Consider the following 19,096-nt stretch of genomic DNA (forward strand, 5'->3'; position numbering starts at 1 on the left):
ACATGGCACAAACATCAGGTAAGATCAAGGGCTCATGTTGTTCTGGGGCTCTCTGACCTCAGCAAGAACCTTTGAAAATCCCGTAAGAAGTGCTTGACTAAGCATCCTAATGGTTTTTTTTTTTTTCATTTGGCCAAAGACCCTTTTCTCTGAAGGCCTGGTTAAAAAAAAGCTGTCCATTCAGCATCTGACCTCAGACATGCTACAGAGGGCAACTGTACATGGGTCAGGCCTGTCTGCACTGGGGGAAAAGGGTCTGCTGTCCTATCCCATGTCAATAAGCATCTCCCAACACCTCTGTGAGGTAGGGCAGTGCTATTATCCCTTTTGTACACAGGGGGAATTGAGGCACATAAACACTAAGTGGCATGGCAAAGGTCACAGGGGGATTCTGTTGCAGAGGAGAGAATTAAACCCATTTCTCCTGAATCACTCACAATCCACTGCCTTAACAACGCCGTCCTTTCTCCCGTACCCCACTCTGTTATATGAGAGACCCGGGCTGTCTACACTACAGCCACTGCAGCTGTGAGGCTGTAGGGCCATAGTGTAGCGGCTTCCTACATCAACAGAAGGGGGGTTTCCATCAGAGTAGTTAATTCACTTCTCCGAGAGGTGGTAGCTAAGACCTAGCTATGTCTACACTGGGGGTGAGGTCAATCTAACTATATTTTACACAATGTGAAATTTTTGACAGCCCTGAGCAATATACCTAGGTCAATCTAATTTTCAGTGTAGACTGGGCCCCACTAATGTACTGTGATCTTCTGAAGTAGACAGCCTTCATCCTACCACTTGGATGTCTGATTTTCTTCACTGCAGAACTTAGATCCCGTGAAACACCTTTGAGGCAGTCCTGGACCAATAAGATCCATGTTGGCTGTGCAATACCCTGCAAGACCTATTTGCTCATATGTTTCTGCATTCTCACTAAACCATCCTGATTTGGATTTTAGCCCTTTGCACTGCTAATATTAGAGCGTCCGCTGGTGTAAACCAATGGACCTCCCCAGATGTCAACGGAGCAATGCTGATTGACACGAGCTGAGGATCTGGCCTGGCTCCCTCCCATGTAATATCATTTCCTGCTACCAGACAGATGATTATTCATACTTCTACAAATTAGTAAACATACCAAAGTGGACAAAACAGTTATGCCAAATTCAGATGTTATCGGCCAAGCCAATTTTGCACTCTGGTTTAATCATGTTTGCTCAATATACAGATATGAGAAGATTATAACTGAGAACAATGATTGGCTTTATACATTTCATGACGTTTGGTTTCCCATTCAGATCATGGCTGGGTTTCAGACACACTGCAGCATTCAATTGGTGGCAAAACAGTACAGCTGAAACTGCAAAACTGTTTGCAGTATAACCCTCCTCTTTCACAGGCTCACAACTTCCAAAACATAAAAAAATCTCCTTTTGAACTGATAGTTTCCAAGCTTGTGTTTGGGATCAACTACACCATTCAATCCAAAGAGATGTAAATAAAATCGTACAGTATTTTGTTTATGACAACACCACTTTGTTTTACAGGAAAGAAAGAGACAGAAAGCAACAAGGATACATTAAAAAGTAAGATGCCCATTCCTCCTTCAGAATATTGGTACAAAATTGATTATATTATAGGCAGGGCCAGTAGTGCCACCAATTAAGGTTGCCTAACCCTTCCCACTATAAGACCCTGTTTTCTGTTGCTTATAACTTTCCCAAACTTTAATAATTTGGGCTGATTTTTTCTGTGTTAGGTGTCTGCTTCAGGCTGATTGTTTTTGGAAAATTTCAGCCAAAATGGTTCAGTTGTTTCCGAAAACAAGGCCCAGGGGGAAAAAGTTTTTTTGCCCATGTTAAATGCCGGTGATCTTTTCTTTGAGAATCCACAGCACCTCAGTGTTTTCTTTGGAGCAGGGACTGGAAATTTGGCAGAAGAGTGACCTTTGTGTCAGTTTCAAAGGGTGACTGGCCCCTTTAAGGGGAGATGAGCTCACTCACACTTGTGCCATAATTAATTAGCTGCTTCCCAGCCAGAGGAGGTGGAGCTAAGGGAGTCAGGTGATAGCTTAAGGGGTGCCTGGGCATTACAAAAACGGCTTGTGAGGACAAGAAAGATCAGTCTGTGAGGTGTGAAGCTATGGGGAGTGGGTATGCTGCTGTGGATAACTCTGGGCTAGGCTAGGCAGAGTGCTGCGTACTTCAGGGCAAACAGTCTAGGAGCCCGGTGCTCTGTACTGGGGCAGGGGAGGATGTAAGGGACAGAGTCCAGGAGGGGCTGAGAATGGTGCTCCAGATGAACCAGCCTGGGGTCTGAGTGCTGAACTCCAGAGCCAGAGGGACTCTCAAAGATAGCCTAGAAAGGAGTTGTGAAGGGAGTGGGGGCTAAAAGGAAGCCCTTGACATCCAGAAGAGCTCTTCTTCCACTGGAATTTCTTAGCTGGACTTTTGGTAGCCTGGATGGGATTACATTTGTTTACTGGGCTGGCCATGGCTCTAGTAGAGACTGGTGGGTGGAAAGCTGAGACCTATCCTGGGGGTGGGGGGAAATGAAACTGAGACAGAGTGCCACAATTGGCCAGCAGGAGGTGCTATTGGGCAGTCATGATCCCATGATAGTCAGGTATGCACCTTTTGCTGTCCCTGTGAAACTCTGGCTGAATCATAAGCTCTTGAAAAACTGCAGTCCACACATGCTCAGTCTGGATAGAGTTTTGCAGCTATATCCCCTATAACTCCATCCAGGAGCAGGATGTTCCCTGCAATTGTCACTCTGGGTTGGTGCGGGCCAGGAGCTGGTATGGAGAAAAGGAAGTCTCTTTTCTCAGCACTCAGTGCCTCCCCTGCTGATGCCCAGGCAGTGAGGAAGAAGCTGACTGACCTGAATGCAGAGGGGAGAAGAGATGGACTGGGTAGGCACAGAAGGACTGGGAGGGCTTGTAGGTACTCCACCTCCCCAAGAAGAGGTAGCTACTTCAACAGGAGAATTGTCCCTAGCATGGTCTTCACTCGAGGTTAGGTCAGTTTAACTGCACCACAGGGATGTGGACTTTGCACACCACTAAGCAACATAATTATACCAATCTGATTTCCTAGTGTGGAGCAGCCCTGAGCCCAGGAGCTAGGGGCTACTGTGGATGCTAAGGGCTGGTCTACACCAAAAAGTGGTATCGGCATAGATACCTCTTTCAGGGGGGTGAAAAATTCATGCCCTGAGACGTGTAGTTAAGCTGACCTAACCTTCGGTACAGACGCTGTTAGGTCCATGGAAGAATTTGTCTGTTGATCTAGCTACCGCCTCTCAGGGAGGTGGATTGCCTACAGCAACAGGAGAACCCTTCCTGTCACTGTAGTGAGTATCAATGCTCGAGCTGTGCTGCTGTAGTGTTTTAGGTGTACACCTATCCTAAGGTTGGACAAGGACACTGGGAGCCAGTAAGGATGGAGAACTTTGGTGGAAGGTAGACTGGATGCTGGGGGGCAGGCAGACAGGTTGAACAAGAAGCTGGGAAGTGGGGGAACTAGGAGTGGACCTGGTCAAGTGGACTGGGAAATTGGACAGGGGGAAACCAGGACAGGCTGGGGTTGGGACAGAAGGGGTCAGGCTTGTAGGGAATGGGCAGAAGAGTCTGCCCACGAGGCAACACTCCTCTCTAGAGCCTAGAATGGAACCCAAGGTTCCTGTGGCTGAAGATTTCTCTGCTGTCAGCAAATATCTATGAAAGTGTCTTCCCACTCCAGCACTGGTCCACACAGAGGATGACAACCTACTACTGTTATCGGTTACTCCATTAGCCCAAGAGGCAGAGATCTGTGCGGTGGATCTCAAGGTTCCAAACCTGCTGCTGACTCTTGTGGGAGTCTATGTATTGCCGCATGATGGAGTGTCTGATTTTTCAGTTTGCTTAAAAAAAAAACAAAAAACAAAACCAAATCCTAGGAAATTGCATGCACATACACAAAAATGCATTAAAAGAACAGGAAGCTTGCCAAGCCCAGCACTCAAAAGTCAGGACACCCCAGAGTTAAAGAGGTCAGTGAGTTTCCTATATTTTTTAAATGCCAGACTTCTCAACCTGAACAATGCAGCTGTGTGTGTAATGTGTTATTTGTAGTGCAGTAGCACCTGGAGACCCCGATGGAGATCAGAACTCCCTTAGTCGTGGTGCTGTGACAGTCCCTGCTTTCAAGAGCTAATGGACAAGGCAGATGTGGAAGTGACTTGCCCAAGGTCACATCACACCACAGGCAGAGTGCAGGTCTCCTGCCTCCTGTCTACTAACTAACCCATGTGGCCTCGCCTCCCCAATCTATCATTTTACACCAGAGTCTTGTGTCCCCCCTAAAACACAAGCTAGAGTGAACAGGAAGAAATCAGAGGGAAATATAACTTCATAACCTTCCACAGGAATGGCTCATAGGGTTTTTTTTTCCTTTTCCATTTTTTTCTGTTTTTCTCTTCCCTTCCTCCATCTCTCCCACTTTCTTTTCTTCTCTCCCTTCTATTCTTTCTCTCCAGCAATTGTTTTCTTCACTGTATTTTATTGCTAAGGAGTAGCAGAAAGGTTGGAGTAAAGGGAGAGACTAAAATGTACTCTTTTGCCCTACTAGGGTGTGGTTATCTTTTGAGAGCTGCATTTAATGCTCTCTGTGCAAAAGTTATTTCCTCTACAGCCTGATTAGTGCTTTTCATTATGAAGGATCCCAAAACACTTTATGATGTAAAGTCCATCAATGGCTATTAGCCAGGATGGACAGGGATGGAGTCCCTAGCCTGTTTGCTAGAAGCTGGGAATAGGTGACAGGGGATGATTACCTGTTCTGTTCATTCCCTCTGGGGCACCTGGTATTGGCCACGGTCTGCAGACAGGATACTGGGCTAGATGGACCTTTGGTCTGATCCAATATGGCCGTTCTTATGTACTCAGTGGGGCAGGCCCTCAGCTGTGGCAAAGGGCATAGCACTATGGAAGTGAAAGGGTCTATATAACTGACTACAGCTGAGGATCTGCCCCTGCCTATATATGCAATAGTGGGTGTGGGGAGGAGCTGTTCTGGTTTATGGCTTGATCTACCACAGTAAGTGCTGCATGCAGAAATAGGTTTCACAAGATTGAACCATTAATGGTTACCACCTGATGTGCTGCCACATAGGAGGATGCCACATTGCTGTTGGAGTACAAAATAACACCCCCAAAACTGGCAAGGACTTGGCAGCTTAGCCAATCTAACGCCCCTGCATTCTCCAGCAGTTTGCACGGTGTGGACTCTGGTTGTTCTAGGCAAGAATACAAATACAGACCTGGGAGTTTTCCCATAATGAAGCAGTCTGCCTTGAATTCAGGAAGGTCTTTTTTGTTTGTTTTGACAAGGTGGGTGACGTAATATCTTTTATTGGACCGACTTTGTCACAACTAAATACCAGGTATAACAGATTATTTAGCATAAGTAGTTAACACATTTCAAGGGACCATTCAGAGTGAAGTGGACTGTTAACACCCCTCCAATCACAGGGGGAGAAGGGAAGTGTGTGGGGGGGGTTGTTAGTGGGTTACAGATTGCTGTAATACAGTGGCTCCAACCTTTCCAGACTCCTGTTCCCCTTTCAGGAGTCTGATTTCTCTTGCATACCCCCAGGTTTCACCTCACTTAAAAACTACTTGTTTACAAAATCAGAAATAAAAATACAAAGGTGTCACACCTACTATTACTGAAAAATTGCTGACTTTCTCATTTTTACCATATAATTATAAAATAGATCAACTGGAATATTTAATATTGTACTTACATTTCAGTGTATAGTATATAGAGTATTATAAACAAGTCATTGTATGAAATTTTAGTTTGTACTGACTTCACTAGTATTTTTTATGTAGCCTGTTGTAAAACTAGGCAAATATCTAGATGATGTATCCCCTGGAAGACCTTTGAGTATCCCCAGGGATGCGTGTACTCCTGGTTGAGAACCACTATTGTAATAAGCCATAAATCCAGTGTCTCTATTCAGTCCATGATTCTTAGTATTTAGTAAAGTTATGAATTTTAGCACCCAGGCTTGTCTTTTGAAGGTGTTGTGCAGGGTTCCTTTGAGGATGAGGACTGAGAGATCAGCTATGGAGTGATCGCTTTGTAAAAAGTGCTTGCTCACAAGTGATATGGTGTTTTATCTTTTATAATTTTTCTGTGTGAGTTCATTTGAGAGTGATTGTCTGGATTTCTCCCATATAGTTGTTGGGGCATTTAGTGCACTGGATGCGGTACACCACATGTGATAGGCATGTGCAAGACCCATGGATCTTGAAAAGTGTCCTAACCACACAGCACTGGAGTTGTTGGCCAGCTTCTACTGACCGACCTTCCTTGAACTACGGGTAACAAGGAAATCAAACTTCTTTTGTTGGTGATTTTAACAGTGGCAAATGGAGCTTTACTCAACAAATTGTGTCTGAGTTTCTGCTCTGATACAATCTGCAGAACACCAGAGGGAAACAGTTTGGCCATTAATATGATTTGGGGGGGGGGGGGGGGATTATCCACTTAAAATACCCAGCTTGAGGTATTTCTTAGCATTTTTAAAGGGATGCCCTCTGGCAATCTAGTCAGTTTCAAAGGGATCTACAGTAGTTTTGTGGCTTCCCCATCCTGAGGGCTTATCTACACTTGAAATGCTACAGTTGCATCACTGTAGTGCAGGGGTCGGCAACCTTTCAGAAGAGGTGTGCCGAGTCTTCATTTATTCACTCTAACTTAAGGTTTCGTGGGCCAGTAATACATTTTAACGTTTTTAGAAAGTCTCTTTCTATAAGTCTAAAATATATAACTAAACTATTGTTGTATATAAAGTAAATAAAGTTTTTAAAATGTTGAAGAAGCTTCATTTAAAATTAAATTAAAACGCAGAGCCCCCCGGACCGGTGGCCAGGACCCGGGCAGTGTGAGTGCCACTGAAAATCAGCTCGCCTGCCGCCTTTGGCACATATGCCATAGGTTGCCTACCCCTGCTGTAGTGCTTCAGTGAAGACACTACCTTTGTTGACGAGAGGGGTTCTCCAATCAGTGTAGTTAACCCACGCCTCTGAAAGGCAGTAGAATTCTTCCATCAACTTAATGCTGTCTACAGGGGGAGAGAGATGGTTAAGTAAGCTTAACTACATCATTCAAGGCTGTGGATTTTTTCAGGTTCCTCAGCCTCACAGCTTAACTTCTTAGGCTATGTCAACACTACAGACCTTACAGCAGCACAGCTGTACCACTATAAGGTCTCCCGTGTAGCCGTTCTATGCTGACAGGAGAGAGCTCTCAGTTGGTATAATTAAACCACCCCCAACGACTGGTGGTAGCTGGGTCGGCTGACATAGCGCTGTCCACACCAGCTCCCAAGTCTCCCCTGCTGCATGCCCAGGCCCATCTGCTTGGCCCCACTGCGGCCATGATGACACCAGTCCCACCTGGCAAGGACCTGCACTGCCCCCAGAGACCACCACTGCCACCCTGGGGCCTGGCTCCCTCCCAATTTAACATCAACGGCAGGCTGCTCCATCGCCCTGCGGGGAGGAATTTGCTGCTGTTCCTATGTGCCTTGCATGGAGAGATGCTTTGCTGGGGTTGCTGGTGCTGCTGGAAAAACCCTGATCCTTGCACCTCCTTTACTTCTCGCCTTGCACTGCACACCTGCCCAGAGAGGGATGCTTGGTCTCTGGGGAAACCTGAGACTCCATACCAAGGATTGCAGTTATTGCCCTGCTGCAAGAGAGCCCTTCAGGGAGGGGGTGCCACAGGGATTGGTTCTCCCCCACCACTAACACTGCTGCATCTTGATCGGATGTTACCTGCCTGTTTAACTACTGGCATGCAGGCAGGTGTACCCCTTAGTGATGCCAGCTTGTGGCAAGCTCAGGCACCTGGAGTCACCTGCCTATTACAGCAGCCACGACCCAGGCTTCCATGTAGTCTCATGCTGAGGGAGCAACTGAAGCAGTGCAACCCCCTAACGAAGATGCAAATGGGCATCATGCAGGGCTAAGTTATACCCGTGCAAGCCCTGTTTTGAACCAGTGCAGCACATCTTTGTGCTAGGTTTAGAGTGCTGTAGCTCCAGCCGTGCAAATGTCTCCAGTGCAGACAGGGCTTAAAAGAACAGACTCCAAAAGGAAGGATTGGAAGGAGGAGAGTGAAGTTATGCAATTCACGGGATCAAGGAGGAGATTCCAGTCAGGGGGGCAATATGAGAAAAGGCCCAATCACTTATGAAGGGAGCAGAGGAGGGGTGTAACAAGGGGGGCTTAGATGGAAGCAGAAGGCACAGGGAGTGTAGGGGAAATTAAAACAAGGAGTAGCAGAGCTGACTCTTCAGATGTGGTTTGTGTGTTTTGCATGAATATCAGCACAAATAACAAACTGCACTTATCTGGTACTGTTCCTCCTTTGTAAGTGAAGCTACTACAGGGGTAGGTGGCCAAGCATGGTACCCCCTTGAGACAATGCACATCGGAGCACAGGAAGGTGTTGATGAGATGCACTTGGCTTTGAGGTGATGTTGGTGGCAGCCTGAGGACTTAAGAACCCTCCCCCACAAGTCCCCTTCCTACAGATAGATGCAGCACTCCCTGAAGAGGCCCATGGTGGTCCAAGCACTGAGCTCCCACAACATCACTCCACCTAGTAGAAAGGTAGGGAGCTGGTGTGGGAGCAGGAGAAGAGGTGGCCAGAGCTACGTGTAGACAGGCAGCCAAAGGGAGACAGGAGATGACAGGAAGGCCTAAGGTGGGGAGAAGGTAGCAGTAGGCACTCTGCCCCAGGCAAAGGAGCTGGAGCGTGCTGTGGGGTGTCTCTGCACCATAGCAGGCCCATTCCATATCACGGGGCTATAACATCACTGATGGAAGGTGGGGATCACTCTCCCCTCATCCCTGGGTTCGGAGTGGCTGAGGCTCACAGAGGGGAAGAGGCCAACAGCAGAGCTGAGGAGTGCTGGGGAGGACAGCTATGGGGTGGGGGTGAGGGCTGACAGCTCCTCTGAATGTACCAGTGCAATGGCCTAGCACCCGCCCTGCAGCCCCCTCCCCCTCCACGCATAGGGGCAATGGCCCAGCATCCCCAGCACAGCGACAGCCCCCTCCCCTCGTACCAGAGCAATGGCCCAGCACCGGGAGTTCAGCCCCCTCCAGCATCCCCTACGCAGGGAGGCACAACAGCCCCTGCCCAGGGCAAACAGCAAGACCCCCTGAGCCCTGCTGAGCTCCAGCCCTTCCCCAATCCCGATCTCGGGTTTCGATTATTTTGGGCTGGGGCTGGGTGGAGTGGAGGGATCGATGCGCTCCGCGTTCTATTTATCGCGCGAGTAAGCGCGCGCGCGGCCCGTGCAGAGAGTCCCGCCCCCGGCAGCCGCGGGCTAGCACGCACGCGCATGCCCTGGCCGCTCGAGCTGTGCGGCTCGCGCTCCGCAACGGTCGCGGAGGGGGAGGGGATGTCGACGGCCTCCAAGGTGGCGCTGGGCATCTCCGTGCTGCTCTCGGCCGGGACGGTGGCCGCCGTGCACATCCAGCAGAGGCGCGTCAAGGAGGTGAGTGAGCGTCACCTGCCGCCGCCCTGGCTGAGGGGCCGGGGAGAGGGGCCGCCCCGCCCTATGTAGGTGCTAGCGGCCGCCCGTCACCTGCTCCTCCGCAGCCCCGCCCCCGGCCTCCGACCCTGTCCCTCACTCAGAGCCCCGCCCCTTCACGTCCGGCCCCGCCCCCCGCGCGGTCCGCCCTTACTCAGCCCCACCCCCCACGAGGTTCTGGCCACGCCCCTCAGTGAGAGCGACCCCCCTCTCCTGTCCTGCCCCATCACTCAGAGCACTGTGCCTCGCTCATAGCCACGCCCCTTACATTTGGCCCCGCCCACACAAGGTTCTGGCCCTGAGCCTCGAGTAGAGTGACCTCCTTCCTGTCCCGCCCGCCAGTGAGTCCTGCCCCCTCATAGTCCAAGCTCCACCCAGCGCGCCGCTCTTCTGCCCAGTGCCCTCCAAAGGTGTCATCGAATGCCTGCCCCGCAAGCCTCCTGCCCCCTGCATGCATCCAGCTGAGCTGTTTCCGTTTCCATTCTGTGCCCAGAATGCTGGGGTCACAAGTTCGAATCTCGCGGGGCCCCAGGTAGCGGTCTCAGACTCTCCTCGCTAGTGCGCTCATGCTCTGTGGCATCCCCTTCCTCCACGGCACGCCGAGAGTGTCTGTACCTGATCGTGCTCCATGCCATCCCCTTCCTTCGAGGCGTGCTGAGAGCGTCTGTACGCGCTCGTGTTCAATGGCATCGCCTTCCTCCCAGCTGTGCCGAGAGCGTCTGAACCCACTCATGCCTCACGCCATTCCCTTCCTCTGAGGTATGCTGAGAGAGTCTGTATGTGGGACCTCCTCGTCCGCCTCCTCCTGGAATGGCCAAGATGGCCATCGGAAGCTGAAAAGTGGGGTGCTCTGTTTTTGTGGGGCCTATTTCTGTTCCCTTGTTTGATCACGTCCCTTTGCAGAGTTCTTCTGGGCAGTGTCCACTGAGTCCTTAGATGCCTTTGAGATGCAATGGGTGCTGTCCAGGGTTCTCTGCTTGGGGTCCCATTCTGGTTCCTTGATTTTCAACCTTTGACCTCACTTCTGTTCCTGTTTTTTCATTTGTTGCCCTATTTACTCACTTGTGGCCTGGGCTTAGCAGTTTCTCGCCGTGAGGGCCATTGGTTTTGGGCGGGCCTAGACCTGTCTGTCCCATATCCAGATAATACCCTTTCTCCCAGTCTTGCCTGTTCCCTCTGCCTCTTCCCTTCTGGAGTCCTGCCCGTTCCTGTGGCTTCCCCTTAACTGCATCCACCCCCTTCTGTGCCCAGCCCTTCTTCTGTCATGGCCCTCCTCTTTTAGTTCATATCAGCATTAGGCTAATAAGTTTGACGTTCGGTTAGTATATGTCCAATAAATTTTCCAAGCACCTATCACATCCTCAATGTCATCTCCTAGAAGGGCTGTAGATAGGCACTCGGGTATTAAATTGATATGGGGGTAGACTTCTGTCTTGTTTAAGGGTGCACGTTGGCTGCTGATCTGGGTGAAGTTATGGGAGGTGGTTGAGGAAAGGAGTTGATGGGGCATTTACTGCCTTCACTGCTTGTTCCTTTGCATTTCACGGTTTGCACTGATGGATATGCAGTCTAGCAATCCAATCTCATAGCTGACAAAGATTTTGCATGGGCTTTAAACTTGAGAAGATTGTTGCCTTGTACGTGCATATCTGAAAGCTGTTGGTGAACCCCAACCCTGAAGGTAGTTTCCTACAAACTATGAAGTGTCACTTGAGAAGATGCTGAGTCCTTGTATGGAGAAACCTGACTAAAAGTGTTCTAATTCTGAATGAAATACTTTCTTGTAGGTGGGACTGGGAGCACCACCTATAGTTAGGGTTGTCCAACAGTTCCCATTATAGGGTCCCGTTTTCAGTTCCTTATAACTTTGCCAAACTGTAATTGGTCAGATTGAAATTTTCAATGCTGGTTGTATGTCTTGGTCTGGTGTTTTTTTGTTTTGTTTTTTTGAGCTAAAATCATTCAGCCATTTTCAAGGACAACAATGGGGAAAATGCACTGTTTTGTCCATGTTAAAATAATTCTTTCAAACAGTTTGTTGAGAAGCACAAGCACCTCCTTGCTTTGGAGCAAAGAGTTGGCCTTTGGCCTTTGTATCATGGATGTGCCTTTCTGCTGTTCTGTGAAAAACTGGCCAAATTATAAGCCTTTGAAATATTTCATTTCACACATGCTCAGTAGAGAGTTGGTGGCGTTTAGTAGCTAATTTAATTGAAGATTCAGTCTGTGTTGAGTATGCTCCATCCTGGGGCTGTAGATTAGAAGCTGAGCAGAACTTTCGCTGCAATTGCTGCTCCCCACTGCTTTGTACTGGGGTGGGGTCGAGCACCAGAACTGAGAATAGGGCGACTGTCTTGTGCTCTCATTCCTCACACTGCTTCATCACCAAACAGTGTGGAGGAGGAAGCAGCCTGACTTGTATGCAGAAGGTATAAGAGCCTGACCAGGAATGGGGTTGTTGAGGGAATTGGATTGAGACAAGGAACTTGGTGGCTGTGCAAAGAAACTGGGATTGGGATGAAACTAGGACTTGGATGGGAAACCCAGAAGGGAAGATGGACTGGGTAGGGCATGAGACTTGGACTGGATGGGGGAGACAGGACTGGGAAAGGAGTCACACATGGGGAGAAAAGGTGTTCATTAAGTCAGCACTATCCATTCTGTGCACAGGGATGCTGTGAGGAAAAATAGCATGTGATCATGTAATTAAAGGCTGTATCATATTGCATCCACGCAAGGGGCTGAATTAAGGTGGTACATCTGGCATTTCCTCTCTCTTGAGTGCTTAACTATGCAAACTTAGTGTTCTTCTAATGTAATTTGTGCATGTATGTGTATGTAAAAGGGGAACTGTGTAGTGGATAAATTCATGTGGTCAGTCCCTCAAGATGGCTCATATATTTTTTAAGGTTACAAAAAGTATGGGGACTTAGCCTGACTCCAAACAGCCCTGTCCCCATCTTTCTCTGTATCATTTCCAATGCCCCCTCCCTTTCTATAAGTTTCCATAGCCCCAGGCCACAATTCCTCCTTTAGACTTTCTCTGTTGACCATAAGGCTTCTCTCCCTAGTCCTGTTCCTTAGAACTGTGAAGATTCCTGTAGGTTCAGCAGTATTTCTGCTACTACCTTCAACTTCAGCTCCATTCACAGAATAGTATTGAGTGTCTTTGGTCAGGCACGTTCAAGATTGCCACTGTACTTCTGACTGGAAATCCCAGAGGATGAATAATTGAAACAGTTGTCCAGCTGCCTAGCAGACATACTGTATTGCCAGATCTGATGGACTGAGTGAAACCCTCTAAAGATGGAGGGTACAGAGGAGCTTGTTGGTTAGCTGGGAAAATCTGTCTCGTGGGGCACAGTCAGCATTAGCATTTTGTTGGGTGGCCTGTGAAACAATGTTATATCCCCATCCCTTTCCACCCAAATTGTAATCTGTTCCTCCAGCCATCATGATCACACTACTTTAGGCACAGACAGCTGGCCTAGAAATTTTAGGGAGGGTTAGTGAGATGATTCTTTGGGATATACCCCAAACTTAACTGAATTTTACATGAAATGATTGTGTGCACTGGGCGATATTTAGCATTCCCCAGAGCCCTGATGCAGAAGTGGGTTCCAGCTGCTTGATCCTTTCAACCCTAGTGATCAGCTTAAATTGGTTCACATTTTCAAGGCTCTGTTCACAAGCAGTAGGGCCAAAAACTTAATCATTCTTAAATGAAAGGTGAGATTCTCCATTACATTTCTCGTTACCCCAGATCCAGGGACTGATGACCACAGGCTTTATGGGGACCTAAAGATTACAAGGAGAGCAGAGTCCCTGGTTAGGGCTATGGGGGAAAGCAGAGACATGAAATGAAAAAGATGGTGTAGAATAGATGGAGGTGTGGATGGATACAGTCTTCAAAGGTTCACATAGATTCCCTAGTTTCTTAGCTATAACTAAGGCCTGGTCTGTACTTAAAAGTTAGGTCAGCATAGCTATGTTTCAGAGTAACAGCCGTGTTAGTCTGTATTCGCAAAAAGAAAAGGAGGACTTGTGGCACCTTAGAGACTAACCAATTTATTTGAGCATAAGCTTTCGTGAGCTACGGTTGCATCCGATGAAGTGAGCTGTAGCTCAGGAAAGCTTATGCTCAAATAAATTGGTTAGTCTCTAAGGTGCCACAAGTACAGCATAGCTATGGTACTCAAGGCTCGGAAGAATGCTTCCGTCAACCTAGCTACTGTTGTTTGGGGAGGTGGTGTCCTGCAGCAATGGAAAAACACCTCCTGTCGCTGTAGAAAGCATCTACGCTATGATGCTACAGCGGCATTGTTACGACACTGTAACTGTGCTGTTGTAGTGCCCATAGTGTAGACGTGGCTGAAACCTTGTACGTCTGTGTACTCTTCCCCCAGTTCTCCTGCACTGTATAAGCAAAAATGGCCTGTCTAATCCAGGGCCTGATAATCAGCATTTACTAATGCTTTGTCTATGCTCAGAAGTGCACCAGTTTATCTAAATTGTTTTAAAAATTAATTTAGTTAAACCCAAGGCAGACCCCCGAATGTGGACACTTAAATCAGTTCATGTCTGCTTTATGTTGATTTAATTTAAGAAATTTTTGGCCTTAATGAACTAATTCGAGATAAGTCAACTGAATTTAAACTTGCACAGGTTTAACTAAATTGATGTAAAAAATAAACTGGTGCAACTTCTGTGTATAGACCAGACCCAAGTCAGTTTGTATGTATTCTGATTGTGCTAATGATGGATGGTAGCTCTCTGTCATTTGGGACAAAATATAAAGGTTTTTTGCAAAACCCGTATATACCTGTAGCTGTGTAGCACTAAAGTGAATGAAAACACAGCCTGGTAGGTTACAAGACTGCTGTATTTTATTGGATAAAGAGACATGCTTGATGCCTGCATTGATCAAAATCTCTACCTCTTTTCTGTATTTTCATTAACTAATACTACCTACTAGTCTGTCAGGATAGTAGTAATTTTATAACCTGAATTAAATTGACTGAAACTGATGGGAAAGAACCTCTGCCATCAAATTCATTTCCAGAGAGATTGATATTTTTGGGTGAAATACTTTTTGTCTTTGACTCCATATTTTTGAAAATAAGATTAAAATATTTCTTGCGCAAAATATTTTTTCTTGATGATTTTGATGGAACAAATTATTTCCCTTGAAATGTGTACTTGGTGAGAAATAAAGCCTCTTTCTGTTAGAATTGGTCACAGTATTCACAGATAGTTTATTTGATCATTTTTGGGTGTATTTTTTCAAATAAATGATTTGCCAATGCATTTTTAGCTCTATTCAGCCAGCCCTACGTCGTTTCAGATGATATTAATCAAATAAAGTATTCATCTTTTTTGTCATTTGGCTATTAATTTATTCATAAATATATTTTTCCAGCATTCAGCCAGTCAGCTGTAGTGCCTGTGAATACATTTGTGTCCTGATGATCATAGAATCATAGCACTGGAGGGGACCTCGAGAGGTCATCTAGTCCAGTCCCCTGCACTCAAGGCAGGACTAAATATTATCTAGACCATCCCTGACAGGTGTTTGTCCAACCTGCTCTTAAAAATCACAAATGATGGAGATTCCACCACCTCCCTAGGCAATTTATTCCAGTGCTTAACCACTCTGACAGGAAGTTTTTCCTAATATCCAACATACACCTCCCTTGCTGCAATTTAAGCCCATTGCTTCTTGTCCTATCCTCAGAGGTTAAGAAAAACAATTTTTCTTCTCCTCCTTGTAACAACCTTTTATGTACTTGAAAACTGTTATGTCCCTTCAGTCTTCTCTTCTCCAGACTAAACAAACCCAGTTTTTTCAATCTTTCCTCATAGGTGATGTTTTCTAGACCTTCAATCATTTTTGTTGCTCTTCTGTGGACTTTCTCCAATTTGTCCACATCTTTCCTGAAATGTGGCACCCAGAACTGGACACAATACTCCAGCTGAGGCCTAATCAGTGCGGAGTAGAGCAGAAGAATTACTTCTTGTGTCTTGCTTACAATACTCCTGCACATACATCCCAGAATGATGTTTGCTTTTTTTGCAACAGTGTTACACTGTTGATTCATATTTAGCTTGTGATCCGCTATGACCCCCAGATCCCTTTCCGCAGTACTCCTTCCTAGGCAGCCATTTCCCATTTTGTATGTGTGCAACTGATTGTTCCTTCCTAAATGGAGTACTTTGCATTTGTCCTTATTGAATTTCATCCTATTTACTTCAGACCGTTTCTCCAGTTGGTCCAGATCATTTTGAATTTTAATCCTATCTTCCAAAGTGCTTACAACCCCTCCCAGCTTGGTATCGTCCACAAACTTTATAAATGTACTCTCTATGCCATTATCTAAATAATTGATGAAGATATTGAACACAACCAGACCCAGAACTGATCCCTGCAGGACCCCACTCATTATGCCCTTCCAGTATGACTGTGAACCACTGATAACTACTCTCTGGGAACGATTTTCCAACCAATTATGTACCCACCTTATAGTAGCTCCATCTAGGTTGTATTTGCCTAGTTTGTTTATGAGAAGGTCATGCTAGTTGGTATCAAAAGCGTTATTAAAGATATACTGTTTCTACTGCTTTCTCCCATCCACAAGGCTTGTTACCCTGTCAAAGAAAGCTATCAGGTTGGTTTGACATGATTTGTTCTTGACAAATCCATGCTGATTGTTATTTATCACCTTATTATCTTCCGGGTGTTTGCAAATTGATTGCTTAATTATTTGCTCCATTATCTTTCTGGGTACAGAAGTTAAGATGACTGGTCTATAATTCCCTGTGTTGTCCTTATTTCCCTTTTTATAGATGGGCACTATATTAGCCCTTTTCCAATCTTATGGAATCTCTCCAGTCTTCCATGACTTCTCAAAGATAATCACTAATGGCTCAGATATCTCTTCAGTCAGCTCCTTGAGTATTCTAGGATGCATTTCATCAGGCCCTGGTGATTTGAAGACATCTAACTTGCCTAAGTAATTTTTGACTTGTTCTTTACCTATTTTAGACTCTGACCCTACCTCATTTTCACTGGCATTCACTATTTTAGACGTCCCATCGCCACCAACCTTCTTGGTGAAAACCGAAACAAAGAAGTCATTAAGCACGTTCTGCCATTTCCACATTTTCTGTTATTGTCTTTCCCCCTTCATTGAGTAAGAGGCCTACTCTGTCCTTGGTCTTCCTCTTGCTTCTAATGTATTTGTAGAATATTGTCTTGTTTTTATGTGCCTAGCTAGTTTGATCTCAGTTTGTGCCTTGGCTTTTCTAATTTCGTCCCTACATACTTGTGTTATTTGTTTATATTCATCCTTTGTAGTTTGACCGAGTTTCCACTTTTTATAGGACTCTTTTTTGACTTTTAGATCATTGAAGATTTCCTGGTTAAGCCAGGGTGGTCTCTTGCCATACTTCCTATCTTTCCTACGCAGTGGGATAGTTTGCTCTTGTACCCTTAATAATGTCTTTTTGGAAAACTGCCAACTGTCTTCAATTGTTTTTCCCCTTAGACTTGCATCCCATGGGATTTTACCTACCAATTCCCTGAGTTTGCTAAAGTCTGCCTTCTTGAAATCCATTTTCTTTATTGTGCTGTTCTTCCTTCTACCATTCCTTAGAATCATGAACTCTACCATTTCATGATCACTTTCACCCAAGTTGCCTTCCACTTTCAAATTCTCAACCAGTTCTTCCCTATTTGTCAAAATCAAATCTAGAACAGCTTCCCCTCTAGTAGCTTTCTCCACCTTTTTAAATAAAAAGTTGTCTCCAAAACATTCCAAGAACCTGTTGGATAATCTGTGCCCTGCTGTGTTATTTTCCCAACAGATGTCTGAGTAGTTGAAGTCCCCCATCACTACTAAGTCCTGTGCTTTGGATGATTTTGTTCATTGTTTAAAAAAACCCTCATCCATGATGCAAAGCTTAACTTTACATATATCAATTAGTAAATTAGGGGGGCATATAAGCCTTTCAAGGATCAAGATCATACATAGGTAGTAAAAAATATGGCCCTGATCCTGAAGTTGGATCCATGTGGACAGAACCCTGTGTTTGTTACAGTATTGGCTTCCATGCAACCATTTTGTGTTTTCCTAATCAAATATCATATTTTAATATCTTCTGTTAAATGTGCCACCATCAGCTTGAAATCTACTAGTAGTTATAAACAGTTTCAGGTACTACTCCTGCCACATAGTTCCTTTGCCAACTTTTATGGTTTTGCAGATGTATTTTCTTGTTTTCAATATGCCTTTCTTTCCCCTATTGTTATGCAAAATACCCACATAAACAAAAAAGGAAATTGGCAAAGGCCCAGATTCAGCAGTTGGATCCACTTGCAGGGATCCAGTTTCAAGATCAAGGTCTGACTTACTATACAGGGGAAACAGTTAAATTGACTATATACAAAGTACTGTGAGCTCTATGTGGGTGGACCCCTATGTGTGCATTGGAATCCCCACTGAAATTTGCGTGCTCTCCATGGGTGCGGAGCACTGTCCCTGGGATTAGGACCAAAATGCTGTCAAGTGCACAAAATAAAAAAGTGGAAAAACTGTTTCTCTTTCAGTTATAGTAATCTTATTAAATTTTCATTTAAAAAAAATGTAGCCTCCATGTTGTGTATACCAATGTCTATTTAACTTTAATGAACATTTTGAAGAAAAGATGTGATTCTTCAAATACGTCCTACTTTTTCAAGAGCCCACAATAAATGTGTTGTGGGACCTCCAGTGGATCTCCAGCAAAACCAGGGAAGACTTTACATACCAGATATTTTTAAGTTAAAAAAAAACAAGCTGAAATAAACTTTTTCAGCCAGCTTTTATACATCATAAAGAAGCAGAAAAGTTCTTCTTAACATTCTTTTCAGGTCACCTTAAAAATTCTTCTCAAGCAGAGGAACACAGGTTGAGAAATTTGGGGCAGATTAGTTGAGTTCTGGTAGGGATGGGGGAGAAGTCAATCTTCTATGGAGAGATTGCTGTCTCTCCATAATTTTGTAGAGCTTATCAATATACAATATTTACAGTTGTCCAACACTTTATCATTATATTAAGATCATACAGCTAAGCCAACAAATACAGTATTCCTGTATACCAGTATACCAGTAGTTTATCAACATCCACACATCAGATCTCAGCTCTTGTAATTTTAGACTCCAAAAGTAGCTCAGGTCGCTAACAGAGAATTAAAGGTTTGTAACAGTTATACTCTTGGCAGAGGGTGACAGAGGTTGGAATGCAAATGGGCATTAGTCCTCCGCAACCCAGGACACACTATAATGAACCGTCTCTTGTATTTTCAGAGGCTGCACGAAGGAGTAATCAGAGACCTTGAGAGACAAAGCCGTAAACTGGAAAACATTCGTCTTTTACAAGAACAGATTACTCTGACCAAGCAACTTGAAGCAGAAAGAGACAAGATATTAATGGAAAAGGGGTCCCCACAATCCTAGACCTAG

General features: G+C 45.6%; 1 protein-coding gene across 1 annotated transcript; it reads left to right on the forward strand.

Moving 5' to 3' along the window:
• The first annotated feature begins 9,330 nt into the window (after positions 1-9,330).
• PET117 (PET117 cytochrome c oxidase chaperone) lies at positions 9,331-19,094 on the forward strand. Its single transcript, XM_074949720.1, has 2 exons — positions 9,331-9,561; positions 18,941-19,094. The coding sequence occupies exons 1-2, from the start codon at positions 9,406-9,408 to the stop codon at positions 19,088-19,090; spliced, it is 306 nt and encodes a 101-aa protein (XP_074805821.1). The 5' UTR covers positions 9,331-9,405; the 3' UTR covers positions 19,091-19,094.
• Positions 19,095-19,096: the final 2 nt, after the last annotated feature.

This window comes from Natator depressus, chromosome 3, assembly GCF_965152275.1.
Source record: "Natator depressus isolate rNatDep1 chromosome 3, rNatDep2.hap1, whole genome shotgun sequence".
In the NCBI taxonomy this organism is placed as follows: Eukaryota; Metazoa; Chordata; order Testudines; family Cheloniidae; genus Natator; species Natator depressus.

Excerpts from the sequence above, each read along its gene's own strand:
- PET117 (XM_074949720.1), top strand. The coding sequence starts at position 9,406 with ATGCCCTGGCCGCTCGAGCTGTGCGGCTCGCGCTCCGCAACGGTCGCG. Across the intron at positions 9,562-18,940 it reads AGCAGAGGCGCGTCAAGGAG|AGGCTGCACGAAGGAGTAAT; the intron begins GTGAGTGAGCGT and ends TTGTATTTTCAG.